We start from the raw sequence: 14,680 nt of genomic DNA, 5'->3' as shown, positions 1-14,680 counted from the left end.
AGTGGATCTGCTAGGGAAGATTCCCCCGGTTCTCGTCAGTCTTCTTTCACATGTGCAATCACCCTCCCCTTTCTGATTTTGTTTGTACGGCAGTTTCTTTTATTTTCCAGACATTCACTCTTCCAGTGTCCAAATTTCTTGCGCAATGCACACTGGTCTTTACTTAGTTGGGGTCCTTGTCTTTGTTCCCTTCTTCCCCCTTCTGCTACCACCACTAATCTCCACACTCCTTGTTCATAACTTTCCTTCTGATTACTAAATACTCACCATGCTTCATCCAAGAGGACTTCTAAATTTCTTCCCTCCATTGTTTGCAATTTTTAAAGTTTTCTCCTAATATCCCCCATGGATTGTCTCAAAAAGAGAGACACCAACTGTTGTATTCCCATCTCTGAGCCCAGATCTAGTGGTATATTGCGGTACATTGCTTCCCTCAATAGATCTAGGAATTTGGATGGCAATTTTAAGGGGCCTTGCTTTACCTCTGTCCTGGGTTTAGCAGCAGCAGTCATTTTTTCTCCTTCTTGGTAGCTGGTGCAGTGCTGTGTTTTGACTTTCGGGCTGGGAACAAAGCTGATAAAAATGATGTTTTGGTTTGGCCAAGGACTTTGTGAGTCTCATGCTCTGCCAGGGAGGAGGGGAGGCCGGGAGGAAGCAGAGACAAGACACCTGACCCAAACTGACCAAAGAGGTATTCCATACCACAGCACGTCATGCCGAGGGGGGAACTGGGGGGGAACCCGGAAGGAGAGGGGGTCGGCCGGGTCGGACTGGTGGTTCGGCGCGTGGTATTGTACTCCTTTCCTTTGCTGTTTTCTCTTATCATTGTTGTCGTTGGTGGTAGCAGTGGTGATTCGTATTGTACACTAGTTGCTAGACTGTTCTTATCTCAGCCCGTGGGAGTTGCATTCCTTCGATTCTCCTCCCCACCCCTCTGGGAGCGGGGAAAGGGGGCGTCAGCCCCTGGGGAAGGGGGGGGGCGGACTAATGCCTGGCACCACTCACTGGGAGTAAGTGAACAAGCTGTTTGGTTGAGTGAAACCACAACAGTTCTTTTTGGCGCCCAACGTGGGGCACGAGGGGTTGAGATAATGACAGATCTGACCGTCACAATGCTGATTTATTGGATCTCAGAGTTGTTCCTCTTGATCTCAGAGCTTCAGAATGTTGTAACTTACTTGGAGCCGGTATTTGCTGTGTTAGTGTTTATCAAGTGGGGTCTTGGGCTAAGGTTCTTGTCTCACTGTACTTTATGGCAATGACTTGTAATATGGGGGGGCTCCAGCAGCAGGGCGGGACGGATGTGGCCGTGGACTGGTCCCTGGCCGTGCGGCTGCTCCTCACCGTCCTGGGCCTCGCCCTCGCCTCCGTCTGCGTGAGGCTCTGGGAAGCCGAGGGGGAACGGCCCCGGGAGCCGGCGGCTGCTGAAGCGGCCCGGGAGAGCGGCTCCGGGCACCAAGCGGGAGCGGGGCTGAAGGCCGGCAGGGAGCGGCTACCGGTGGAGGAGGTCGGGGCGGTCGAGGAGCGGGAGCAGGCGGCTGCCGAGCAGCGGGAGAAGGCGGCGGAGGGAGCCGAGCGCCGCGGAGGAGCCGAGCCCCGCAGAGGAGTCGAGCCGCGTGACGGCCGAGAGCATGCCCTGGAAGCCGCCCTCCGAGCCTCAGGAGGACGCAGGAGATCCCGCAGCATTTCCCAACAAGGCAGAGGAGGAAGAGCTGGACTCAGAAAAAGAGAAGCTGGCGGTGAGAGAGCCGGCAAGCACAACAGCTACACCAGCACCTGTGACAAGCACAGCAGCATCGTTTGAGGGTTCTAAAGGTTTTGGATGGCCTTTGGGTATCCTTGGGACCTGCCTGCTGATTGTGATGGGGATCAGCATGCTGGCACGTAATACAGAGTGTATTTTGGCCACAACTATTTCATCTGTTTTCAAAAGTTAAGCAGAGTCAGGTTTGGGTCTTGTCTGGGGTTAAACAACGAAGTAGGAGGACCAAGAGATTTTCTCTGAGGCTGGACAGCCATGAGTGGCAGGGTGTGTGGGACAGTATGGGCAAGTATCTAGGTCAGTGGGCCCCTCCAGTACTTTGGAATTTCACCACCGAACAACTGCAAAATCTAGAAGAATTAGTAAAACACTTAAATGAGGTGTGTGGTCAGTCTGGCCATACCAGAGACGGACAAATCATGGCAACGTGCTGGGGCTTGGCCTACGCTTACAGGGCCATGTTCAATGCTTTCCAGCACCTTCAAAAGGAAAAAAATGTCGCTGGATCTGAGGGCAAAGCAACAGCCAGTACAGATACTCCAGCTCCAAGTACAGCAGCTCCACCACCCCCAGCAACAAGTACAGTCGCTACTCAAACCACAGTGATAAAAACTGCAACTAAACCAGAGGAGCAATTCGTGCCAATATCGGTTGCCCCTGTACGCAAGAGAAAAAGAAAAAAGGAGGCAGGAAGGTTAAAGCAAGATGAAGAAACAATGTGTTCACTACTCGATCCAGAACATGATCAGGAGTCATCATCACATGATGAAGAAGAAGAAGGAGAGGTGACTTCTCGACTTCGGACCTCAACCGAGCTACGGAATATGCGAAAAGATTTTACCCGTCAACCAGGGGAGCACATCATCACCTGGTTGCTCCGATGCTGGGACAATGGGGCCGATGGTCACGAACTAGAAGGTACAGAAGCCAAGCAGTTGGGATCACTTGCTAAAGAAGGGGGAATTGACAAAGCAATTGCAAGAGAGAAAAAGTCCCTCAGTCTTTGGAGGCTGCTCTTGGCAGCTGTCAAAGAAAGGTTTCCATACAAGGACGATGTTATGAGTCGTTCGGCCAAGTGGACTACTATAGACAAAGGTATCCAGTCTCTGAGAGAATCAGCCATCCTAGAGATGATCTATCACATCAAGCCGAATAACGGGAATATACCCATAGATCCAGATGAAGTCGAATGTACACGACCCATGTGGCGAAAACTTACACGGAATGCACCATCATCATACGCCCATTCATTGGCAACAGTAACCTGGAATGACATAGTACCACTAACAGTGGATGAAATGGTTCATAAACTCCGCGAGTTCGAAGACAATCTCACCCCTTCCATCATCTCAGCTGTGGAAAAACTGTCCCAGGATCTCAAACAATTGAGGGACGATATATCTGACTTATCCAACTCCTCGCGTGTACCAACACACATTTCAGCTATTAGCAAAAGGCGTCCCACTGTTCGAGAAAGGAGATACAAGAGGTATACGCCACGGTCTACCCTATGGTTTTACCTGCGGGATCACGGAGAAGACATGACAAAGTGGGATGGAAAACCTACTTCAGTTTTGGAGGAACGGGTGAGTGAATTGAAAAGAGGAGCAAAGGCCAAGACTGAGCGTCCCATGAGAGCTACAGCTTCAGTCTCTGGTGAGCAGTTTCCCAGGTGGAGTGGAAGAGCTGATCTTACTCCAGCTCCTGTGATAAAGAAGAATAATCCCTTTCAACATGACTTAAGCGTCCAATCCTGTGATGACTATTAGAGGGGCCCTGCCTCCAGCCAGGTGGAGGTAGGGGACAATCGGATTTACTGGACTGTGTGGATCAGATGGCCTGGCACATCAGTCCCGCAGAAGTATAAGGCTTTAGTAGATACCGGTGCACAGTGTACCCTGATGCCATCGAGCTGTCAATGGGTGGAACCCATCTGTATTTCTGGAGTGACAGGAGGATCCCAAGAGTTGACTGTACTGGAGGCTGAAATCAGCCTGACTGGGAGAGAATGGCAAAAGCACCGTATTGTGACTGGCCCAGAGGCTCCATGCATCCTTGGCATAGACTACCTCAAGAGAGGGTACTTCAAAGACCCAAAAGGGTACCGATGGGCTTTTGGTATTGCTGCTTTGGAGACTGAAGAAGTTGAGCAGCTGTCCACCTTGCCTGGTCTCTCAGAGGATCCTTCTGTTGTGGGGCTGCTGAAAGTCGAAGAACAACAAGTGCCAATTGCAACCACAACAGTGCACCGGCGGCAATATCGCACCAACCGAGACTCCCTGATTCCTATCCATCAGCTGATCCGTAGACTGGAGAGTCAGGGAGTGATCAGCAGGACCCGCTCGCCCTTTAATAGCCCCATATGGCCAGTGCGAAAGTCTAATGGAGAGTGGAGGCTAACAATAGACTATCGTGGCCTGAATGAAGTCACACCACCCTTGAGTGCTGCCGTACCAGACATGCTAGAAGTTCAGTATGAACTGGAGTCAAAGGCAGCCAAGTGGTATGCCACGATTGATATTGCCAATGCGTTTTTCTCAATTCCTTTGGCAACAGAGTGCAGGCCACAGTTTGCTTTTACTTGGAGGGGTGTCCAGTTCACTTGGAACCGACTGCCCCAGGGCTGGAAACATAGCCCTACCATTTGCCATGGACTGATTCAGACTGCACTGGAACAGGGGCAAGCCCCAGAACACCTGCAATACATTGATGACATTATAGTGTGGGGCGATACAGCAGAAGAAGTCTTTGAGAAAGGGAGGAAAATAATCCAAATCCTGCTGAAAGCCGGTTTTGCCATAAAACGAAGTAAGGTCAAGGGACCTGCACTGGAGATTCAATTTCTGGGAATAAAATGGCAAGATGGACGTAGACAGATCCCCACAGATGTAATCAACAAGATAACAGCAATGTCTCCACCAACTAATAAGAAAGAAACACAAGCTTTCTTGGGTGCAGTGGGGTTCTGGAGACTGCACATCCCAAATTACAGTTTGATTGTAAGCCCTCTCTATTACGTGACCCGTAAGAAGAATGATTTTAAATGGGGACCTGAGCAATAACAAGCCTTTGAGCAAATTAAACGCGAGATAGTTCATGCAGTGGCCCTTGGACCAGTTCGGAGTGGGCCAGATGTAAAAAATGTATTGTACACCGCAGCTGGGGAGAATGGCCCTACCTGGAGCCTCTGGCAGAAAGCTCCAGGAGAGACTCGAGGTCGACCCCTTGGTTTTTGGATTCGGGGATACAAAGGATCTGAGGCAAGCTATACCCCAACTGAGAAAGAGATACTGGCAGCCTATGAAGGGGTTCGAGCTGCTTCGGAAGTGATTGGCACCGAAGCACAGCTCCTCCTGGCACCCCGGTTGCCCGTGCTAGGCTGGATGTTCAAAGGCAGGGTCTCCTCTACGCATCATGCAACTGATGCTACATGGAGTAAATGGGCTGCACTAATTACACAACGAGCTCGAATAGGAAATCCCAGTCGTCCAAGCATTCTAGAAGTCATCATGGACTGGCCAGAGGGCAAAGATTTTGGGATGTCACCAGAGGAGGAGGTGATGCGTGCTGAAGAGGCCCCACCATATAATCAGCTGTCAGAAAGTGAAAAGCAGTATGCCTTGTTTACTGATGGGTCCTGCCGTATTGTGGGAAAACATCGGAGATGGAAAGCAGCTGTATGGAATCCTCGACGACAAGTTGCAGAAACTGCTGAAGGAGAGGGTGAATCGAGTCAGTTTGCTGAGGTGAAAGCCATCCAGCTGGCCCTGGACATTGCTGAACGAGAAAAGTGGCCAGTACTTTATCTCTATACTGACTCATGGATGGTGGCAAATGCCCTGTGGGGGTGGTTGCAGCAATGGAAGCAGAGCAACTGGCAACGCAGAGGTAAACCTATCTGGGATGCTGCACTGTGGAAAGATATTGCTGCCCGGGTGCAAAACCTGGTGGTGAAGGTACGTCATGTAGATGCCCATGTACCCAAGAGTCGGGCCACTGAGGAACACCAGAACAACCAACAAGTGGATAAAGCTGCTAAGATTGAAGTGGCTCAGATGGACTTAGATTGGCAACATAAAAGTGAATTATTTTTGGCCCGGTGGGCCCATGACACTTCAGGCCATCAGGGCAGAGATGCAACATATAGATGGGCCCGTGATCGAGGGGTGGACTTAACAATGGACACTATTGCCCAGGTTATCCATGAGTGTGAAACATGTGCTGCAATTAAACAAGCCAAACGGTTAAAACCTCTTTGGTCTGGAGGACCATGGCTGAAGTATAAATATGGGGAGGCCTGGCAGATTGACTGTATCACACTGCCACCAACCCGCCAAGGTAAGCGCCATGTGCTTACCATGGTGGAAGCAACCACCGGATGGCTGGAAACGTACGCTGTGCCCCATGCCACTGCCCGGAACACTATCCTGGGCCTTGAGAAACACATTTTGTGGCGACACGGCACCCCAGAGAGAATTGAGTCAGACAACGGGACTCATTTCCGGAATAACCTTATAGACTCTTGGGCCAAAGAGCATGGCATTGAGTGGGTATATCACATCCCCTACCATGCACCAGCCTCTGGGAAAATCGAAAGGTACAATGGGCTGTTAAAAACTACACTGAGAGCAATGGGTGGGGGAACTTTCAAGCATTGGGATACACACTTACCAAAGGCCACCTGGTTGGTCAACACTAGAGGATCTGCCAACAGAGCTGGCCCAGCCCAATCAGAACTTTTATATATTGTAGAGGGGGACAAAGTTCCTGTGGTGCATATGAAGAATTTGCTGTGGAAGACAGTCTGGGTTATTCCTGCTTCAAGTAAAGGCAAACCCACTCGTGGGATTGCTTTTGCTCAGGGACCTGGATACACTTGGTGGGTAATGCAGGATGATGGGGAAGTCCGATGTGTACCTCAAGGGGATTTAATTTTAGGGGAAAACAGCCAATGAACTTAATTGTATGTTGTTGCCTGCTGTGTAATACTTTAATAGCCCATCAACCAGATGTCTTCAGGCCACCAGCGACTAGCCCTGACTTCCCTCCAACCATCATCCCAAGAGAGAGCAAACTTTGACAGAACCAGACAAGTTCTACAGTAAGGGAATGATCAGCATCAGCAGGCAACGACCCAATACTGCACGCGGCCTCTCCTGTTCTGAAAGACTGTTACAAGAGATGGCGCCTGACATCATGGACCAGATGGAATCAGCAGCTTTATAGGGACTAGTCTTTGCTCTAAGATAGAAGTGTACTGAGATCGGAGTGATGGTATATTGAAAATGTAGGATCTGAGCATGACGTGAATGGTATGGAATAAGGGGTGGATAATGTCCTGGGTTTAGCAGCAGCAGTCATTTTTTCTCCTTCTTGGTAGCTGGTGCAGTGCTGTGTTTTAACTTTCGGGCTGGGAACAAAGCTGATAAAAATGATGTTTTGGTTTGGCCAAGGACTTTGTGAGTCTCATGCTCTGCCAGGGAGGAGGGGAGGCCGGGAGGAAGCAGAGACAGGACACCTGACCCAAACTGACCAAAGAGGTATTCCATACCACAGCACGTCATGCCCAGGGGGGAACGGGGAGGTACCCGGAAGGAGAGGGGGTCGGCCGGGTCGGACTGGTGGTTCGGCGTGTGGTATTGTACTCCTTTCCTTTGCTATTTTCTCTTATCATTGTTGTCGTTGGTGGTAGCGGTGGTGATTCGTATTGTACATTAGTTGCTAGACTGTTCTTATCTCAGCCCGTGGGAGTTGCATTCCTTCGATTCTCCTCCCCACCCCTCTGGGAGCGGGAAAAGGGGGCGGCAACCCCTGGGGAAGGGGGGGGGGGCGGACTAACGTGGGCCTCGATTGCTTCCAGCCTGGCACCACTCACTGGGAGTAAGTGAACAAGCTGTTTGGTTGGGTTAAACCACGACAACCTCATACAGGACTGACCAGTTTACAGTTCTTGGGATGGCCCTGATCCTTTAGAAGTGTTGCTCACCAGTTGATACATTTGAACTCAAAAGAATCTCTGCTACTAAGAGTAACTTAAAACCAAACCAAAGTTATAATAAAAAAAATCCTAGCAAAACTTGTTTTCATCTCTCTAATCCTTTTCCCACAAGATTACTGGGAGAACAGGCTTTATAGTAGGTTCTGGATAACTATGAATCTGACCTCTGCTTGAGACTGAAGAAAATGCCTAAGTTTTATGTAAAGAAGAATATGAAAAGTTTTAATATCAAAACTATTGTAGAGTTTTCAAATTTATTCAATTCTCCGTTACTGATTGCATGTGAATGCTCTGTAATTATAAGCATCCATCTATGGGCCTGACTTGCTAAGTGAGCTATAAATTCTGCTTTTCAGACTGGAGTTAATGTTGGGTTTTTTTTAATTATAAAGCCATAAACTAGTTGTAAACTGTGCCAAGAGGCAAACAATACCTAAGCTTACTTTGATGAAATATTTGTAATTGTTGATTTGTTGAACTGAATTGCTGCAGATCATGTGATAGGATTAGTTTTTTGTAATAGAGTGGGGTGTACAGGCAGCCCTGTGTTCAGTACTTCCTAGGCTAGAAGAAATTTGCTACTTGGAAAACCTTCCTAAACATTGTTCTCTGGTTTCATCAGAGAATCTGTGTTGCAGGCAGCAAGGTTTCATTGCAGATGACATTTTATAACAGTTTGTGTCTGACAGGCGTAATGTGAAGTAAGGCCAAGAAGACGCTGTGACTATGAGAGAGCAGTTCCTTGCTCTCCTATCAGTTTAGTCTGGGGCTTAAACTAGATTAAATTATGCTGGAGTAATAGGAGCCCAATTTAAGCCACTCTTGTGCAGAGTGAGCTTCCCTTATTAAGGGGCTGTGGGGCTGGACTGTTTGAAGAACATTAGGCTTGTATTGAAAGTTAATTTGCATTAACTAATTGCTAAATGCAATTCTTTCTGGTTTAACAAAGTGGACAAGCTGTTAAGCTATATGGAGAAAAACTGAAACAGGCACTGATGCAGAGGGTTGACCAATGTACAGGGGGTTGTACAGGGGAGTTAGAGGAATTCACTTGCTTAAACAAAGGTATTGTCTGTACCTGTCATGCCTACTAAGCAGAACAAAGGCACTAACTATTGATAAGGAAAAGCAGACACTTGGTTCTATTGACAAGGAAAAGCAGACACCTGATTCTACCGATAAGCACCTATTGATAGGGAAAAGCAGACCCCTGAATCTGTTAAGGGGGAGAAGCAGATGGTTTATGGCTGGGACAGGGACCAAACTCTAAGGCCATACGTGAAGACTAAAAGGTGAAAAGTTCCAGAAGAGGAAGACTCATTTACTTCCTCTTGAAGACCCCTACCCACAGGAGGAAGACTCATTTGCTTCATCTTGAGACCCCTGCCCATGACCAGAGGGGACACTGCTCAGGTGCAAAGGACCTTCTAGCTCATTGTAATAAGAAGTGAGGATAAGATATGAATATGTATAGGCGTATGGTGCAAACTTATAAATGTAGAGGGAAACAACACTGAGGTAGGCATGACTTTGAGGAATTATCCCCGTGCGTCTCAGCGCTGAATAAAAGCATACCTACTTTACAGCTTTAACGAGTTGTGGAGTCAATCCGCGCATCAGCACCTACATACTTCATAATCAGTTCTGTGTATATATCTTGTCAAATTTACTCCAGGACTGTTTATTTTGTAAAACAGTGAAACCAGTATTTGCCTGCTATACATAGAAAATTTAGTCAAAGCAAATGAGGTGAGAAGGGCTTAAACTGCTGTGGTTTGGAGTGCTTATTCAATGCTTTTGTGGGGATGTAAAGGTCTTTTTAGTTTTAAGAAGCAATGCTGCAATGTCCATAATACTAAGCAGAAGAAGGTCACTGCTTTGCAGATACAAGTGGATTTGCTGATTGCAGTTGTGAGTACTCATCACAATTGGCTGAAGTATTAAGCTGAATGAATTCCTGTCCTACTTGCGTTGCAATCTCTGATTGCCCTTTAAAAGATACAGGGTTGGTACTAGGATAACATGGTGAAATTCTTATTGATACTTCTGGTAAATCCCTGATGTGGCAGAACAATAGTTAGAAGGAAGAGGTTAGTTTAGTTTAAGTGTCTTGGCTTAAAAAAAACCAACAAAACACACCAGAGAATACAGAAATCTTTATATATCAGGATTATGTGTTAAGGGATAGAATATTGCAGAATTGGATACCTCATCACAAGGAGTATTGTAAAGGTGAAAATTTTGATTAAAGCATTGAGAATGTTTAGCAGGCCTGAAAGAATAAGAAATTTCCTGAAATGGTAATTGAGACCCTACTGAAGTACATTTTTTTTTAAAAGGCTAACAATCAAGGGATCGTTATCAGCATTGAAAGATGTCAACTCTGAAGCTGAAGAACAGGAAGTAATGTGTGTTGCATGTCAGTGGGCTCCATAAACAGGAGAATTGGTGTGTGGATAAAGAATGATAGTAGTATTTGGTTGCCTACATCTGTCAGCATTGAATTTAATGTTCAGATATAGCATCGGTTTCTAGTGTTTAAAATGTGAGCTTTGAAGCAAAAGAGGCTTTCTTGTTTGGCTTGGTTTTTTCTTAATTTTTTGAGTTTGTTTCTGAAGTGTCTAATGTTGGCCTTGCTCAAAGGTTGAAGTGTTTTTATAAAGCTCAGAGTGACTGTCATTCCCTCTTTTGGAAACCTTAAAACAGCAGAGGCCACATAAGCCTTCTGTTTGATCCCTTGAGCTACTTGGTGTACTATGGGTTTCAGTTCTTTGCCTGGAAACAGTGCAGAACATGTGGAAAAAGAAGCTTCATTTGGCTTTGCCACAAAAATAAATGATTAAAATTAAAGCACATGCCTGGCTTGCATTTCCAGTGATGCAGTCAATGCTAACACCACTGTTGAAGGCTGGGGTTGAAGGCCTTCATCTGCACTCCTGTGCTCACTGTCCTGATTTTGGCTGGGATAGAGTTAATTTCCTTTGTGACATCAGTTCTGGTGACTTACAGTACCATGTGTGAGCTGCTATAATTTAACCTGAAAAGGAGCTGGGGGGGGGGGGGGGGGGGCAGGGGAGAAGTTGCTCATGCTCAGTTTTTACTTTATCTTGCTGAGCCTTTGTGGAAAGGTATTAGCACTGGTGCCGAGGTGGTGGTGGTGGCCACAGGAAAGAAAGGAAGGACACCTGTGCTTTCTGTTTGGGGAAAACTATTGTATTGGCTTGGCTTCCTTTGAAACTGTACCCTGAATGTCCTAGTCAGTGTTTAATTTGAAAATGTTGGATATTGAATTTATTTTTTTGATGTTTGCTGTAGCTAGAGCTCCAGCACAATGCTTTTGTGATCTGGAAAACTGTGAGTCTGAAATATTGGGGACAGTTCTATAACATTATTGAAAGAATAAAAGTTTGTTATATTAGTCTTGTGTGAACATGAATGTTTTGACTTTTTTACCAAGGCCTCTACTGACAGGACAGGGAGCAACAGTTTTTAATTTGAAAGACAGTAGGTTTGGATTGGATGTAAGGAAGAAGGTTTTTTTTATGATGAGGTTGGTGAGGCACTGGAACAGGATGCCTAGAGAAGTAGATGCCCTGTCACTGGAAGTGTTCATAGTCTGGTTATATAGGGCTTTGAGGAAACCTGGCCTAGTGGAAGGTGTCCCTGCCCATAGCAGGGGTTGGAATTGGGTGATTTTCAAAGGTCTGTTCCAACCCAAACCCTTCTATGATTCTCTGATTTAGGATAGATTATTTTGAATGTAACTGTTCTCAAGTGTCTGTTAATTGGAACCCCTGTCTCTGACACACACCTCCCAACCACAGTTCTTCAGTTGTATTTTTAGGTGCTCTCAGAAGCTCCTTTATGGGAGGTATAATTTAGTTGAAACTGAAATATTCCTATTGAACATTCTATTCTGTGGAAGTTGAAAAGTTATGATTAAAGTTATCTGCCAAATATAATGTAGTGTTTCTTGATTTGTTGATTCTTAGCTAAACCAAGGTATTTTCAGGTGACTGAACTAACTTAAGCAGCTTGAAAATAACATAACTTTCAGGAGTTCAAATATCCATTTGCTGCTTGGAAATAAGGTTGGTTTCGACTTAAGTGCTGTGCTTCTATCTATGGAACTATTATGTTCTCAAGCATTTTCTAATAGCTGTCTGCCTGAAATAATGGTTGGTTTCAGATTTATGTTTTAATACCTAAAACTAGTCTAACAGAAGCTGCAAGAAACCTAAGATGATACCTATTTGGAAAAAAATGCATCTCTCTTTAAACCCATTTGAAGTGCAAATTGCAGTGAATGCCAAACATTGTGAGTTTCAGCATCCCTTCTGATCTTTCATTTTGCATAAACATCCTGACTGGATTGTTGATAGCAAATGAAACACTAGCAAAATTAAAACCAGATGGTTTTGCTGCTTGAGTTCATGTAAACTAAGATTTTAAATATCTTTTAATGAATCTTGGAAGTCTTGATGACTTGCAAGTTGAAAAGATTCATTATCCTGTAGGCTACTGAACTCTAGATTGAAGGAGTTGGCTTATTACCAAGTTTGATTGAATTTCAAATGTGTCCACTGTGGAACAAAAATTGGTAGTTATTGAAAACATGACAAAGAAAATGAGAAAAGACTTGTGAAATGGCTGGCTGTTGGAAGACTTCAGTCAAGCTGTAATGACTAAATGACATTCCAAACACAATTTTGCTTGTTAAATTAATTTGGAGATAGGCAGACTCTAATTAAGCTAGACTCTAATTAACTTCTGTATTGTCTGGAATTGACTTTAGCCAGGAAGGGCTTGAGGAAAAGTTAAGTGTCTCATGCAACAATAACCTTAGTGTGCACTAACTGTTGAAGAGTCTGCAGGAAACTTGCATTTGAACTGAAGGGTGGGGTTGATTGAAGAATAGGGTTGTAAATCAGTAACCTCAAGAACGTTAGGCTTTGTTAGCAACTATAGAGAAAACAAAATTACCAAGATAAGCTTTGCCAGAACCACCTGGTGGTTACTGATATGACAACGATCCTAAAACAAAGTGATGAAGAAATAACCACCAGGGGTCTGAAAGCCCACTAACCACATTTTTATATGCATACAGGAGTCATTCTCTAAGAAGTATGATGTAATGTATGTAATCTAATGAATATGTATGTTTAAGGACAATATAATCACAGCCTGGTTGATGCCTGGGAGAAACACGCTTGGAGGAGCTATTCCCCCTGTCTCCCGGTGCCACAATAAAGAATACCTGCTTGTCAACTCAAACTTTGTTGGCAAGTGTTCGAGGAGTTTTCTCCGAATCAGAACTTTATTAATGAGGTTCCTGATCATGATGCAGGCTAATTATGAACTATTATCTGGCTTTTGTTTTTTGGATGCAGTGTCCTATGCCGTTTGGTGATGAAATGTGTGGAAGTGTGGTTGGCAGGCAAGGGTTACGTTACCATGGCTGAACTTGGCCAGGGACCAGTTTTGTAAAAGTCAGTAAGAAACCCAGCTCCGTAAAAAACACCAGCTGTGCAGGGGGGTAAACTGACCTTGTAGTTAACGAGTATCTTGAAGGGAGGAATAAGGAGGTTAGAAAATGGGATGTGCTTGTAAATAATAAAACCACAGAAATTTCCCAAGAATATGTGTGAATAACAGCCTAGCTCTATATAAACCCCAGGCTTAAGCAGAATAAACGGATCACTTCTATCAATCATATTGGTTGTGCTGTGTTCCCTCCGCATCGCGACGACATAAAGTCTCCGACAGAAATGTCCTAAGCAAGGTATTTGTTTCATTGGAAACCTTAGTGGTAATGTGTCTGTTTTGGTTTGTGTTTTTAGGGATCAGACAGGAATCTCCAGTTTACTTCTTGCTGGGAGTTCCATCTGGTAAAAGTCATGTCATCCATATTGCCATTCACCCCACCAGTTGTGAAAAGACTTCTGGGGTGGAAAAAATCTGCTGGTAGCTCTGGAGGGGCTGGTGGTGGTGAGCAGAATGGTCAGGAGGAAAAGTGGTGTGAAAAAGCAGTGAAAAGCTTGGTCAAGAAGCTCAAGAAAACAGGACAGCTGGATGAGCTGGAGAAGGCCATTACCACCCAGAATTGCAATACAAAATGTGTGACAATACCAAGGTAAGTGCTGTCGTGTTCAAAATAGTTATAACCACTTAAGAAATTACTAAATGGATGTTTAGCCTATCCTGTGAACAAATTATTAAAAAAAAAAAAAAAATCAGTTGCATGCTTTTCATTCCTTAAAAAATTCCTTAAAACCTATTTTGGTTTTATATAGTGCTTGCTTACAACAATTGCATGCTTTGTAAGGTCACAATTTCTAGTAATGTGTTTGTGTTTCAATTTTTGTTACTATGTAGATTCCAATTTTTACATGCTCTGCTGCTGCCTAGCATAGTTCTTAGTTTGTAGCACTGCCTTCTGCTTTTATTTAATAACCCTGTCTATAATTAGAGGGGCATAATGGAACCTACTCTTTTTTTCTTTAAAGTAGAAGACTTTTTCCTTCCTCAACACTTCAGTCATCTAATTATTTTCAGTTATATCTCGTTTCTTTTAAATTGTACAAGCTGCATCCATTCTCCCTTTTGAAGGAGAATTTTGTCTTTGGAGGCAGGTTGTCTGAAGACCAGTTTACTTACTGTAATTATTATTTGTTATTGGTTAATAAAAGTGCTTTTTATGTAATAACTTGGAGTATTTCTGGAACTGCTCTTCTGTTCCTGATATGTATATAGATTTAGGTGATCAACTTGCTTTCTACCCCTTTGACTGTCTCAACTTATAGCAACTGCTGTGTGAGATGTAAGGGTTATGTTTGTAAGTATAATGCAGTCTGCTTTCAATTTGTCTACAGAAATTCTATTAAGCTGCCTGTGTAAGTTCATTATCTGCAACAAGTATC

At 44.8% G+C, this 14,680-nt stretch overlaps 1 protein-coding gene across 1 annotated transcript in view; it reads left to right on the top strand.

Annotated features, from left to right (window-relative positions):
- LOC133219077 (mothers against decapentaplegic homolog 2-like) overlaps nt 1-14,680 on the top strand; it is a gene marked incomplete at its 3' end in the record, with an annotated part of 44,694 nt that overhangs the window by 7,240 nt on the left and 22,774 nt on the right. The window contains exon 2 of the mRNA XM_061366124.1: nt 13,601-13,893. Coding sequence (XP_061222108.1) covers nt 13,658-13,893 — 236 coding nt within the window. The remainder of the gene's footprint in view (nt 1-13,600; nt 13,894-14,680) is intronic.

This window comes from Neopsephotus bourkii, unplaced genomic scaffold (genome assembly GCF_033783945.1).
Source record: "Neopsephotus bourkii isolate Nb327-2 ecotype Australia unplaced genomic scaffold, CSIRO-AGI_Nbou_v1 NB_1303, whole genome shotgun sequence".
Classification (NCBI taxonomy): Eukaryota; Metazoa; Chordata; class Aves; order Psittaciformes; family Psittacidae; genus Neopsephotus; species Neopsephotus bourkii.
The sequence above is the reverse complement of the archived record's forward strand: the minus strand, read 5'-3'. Positions and strand labels throughout refer to the sequence as shown.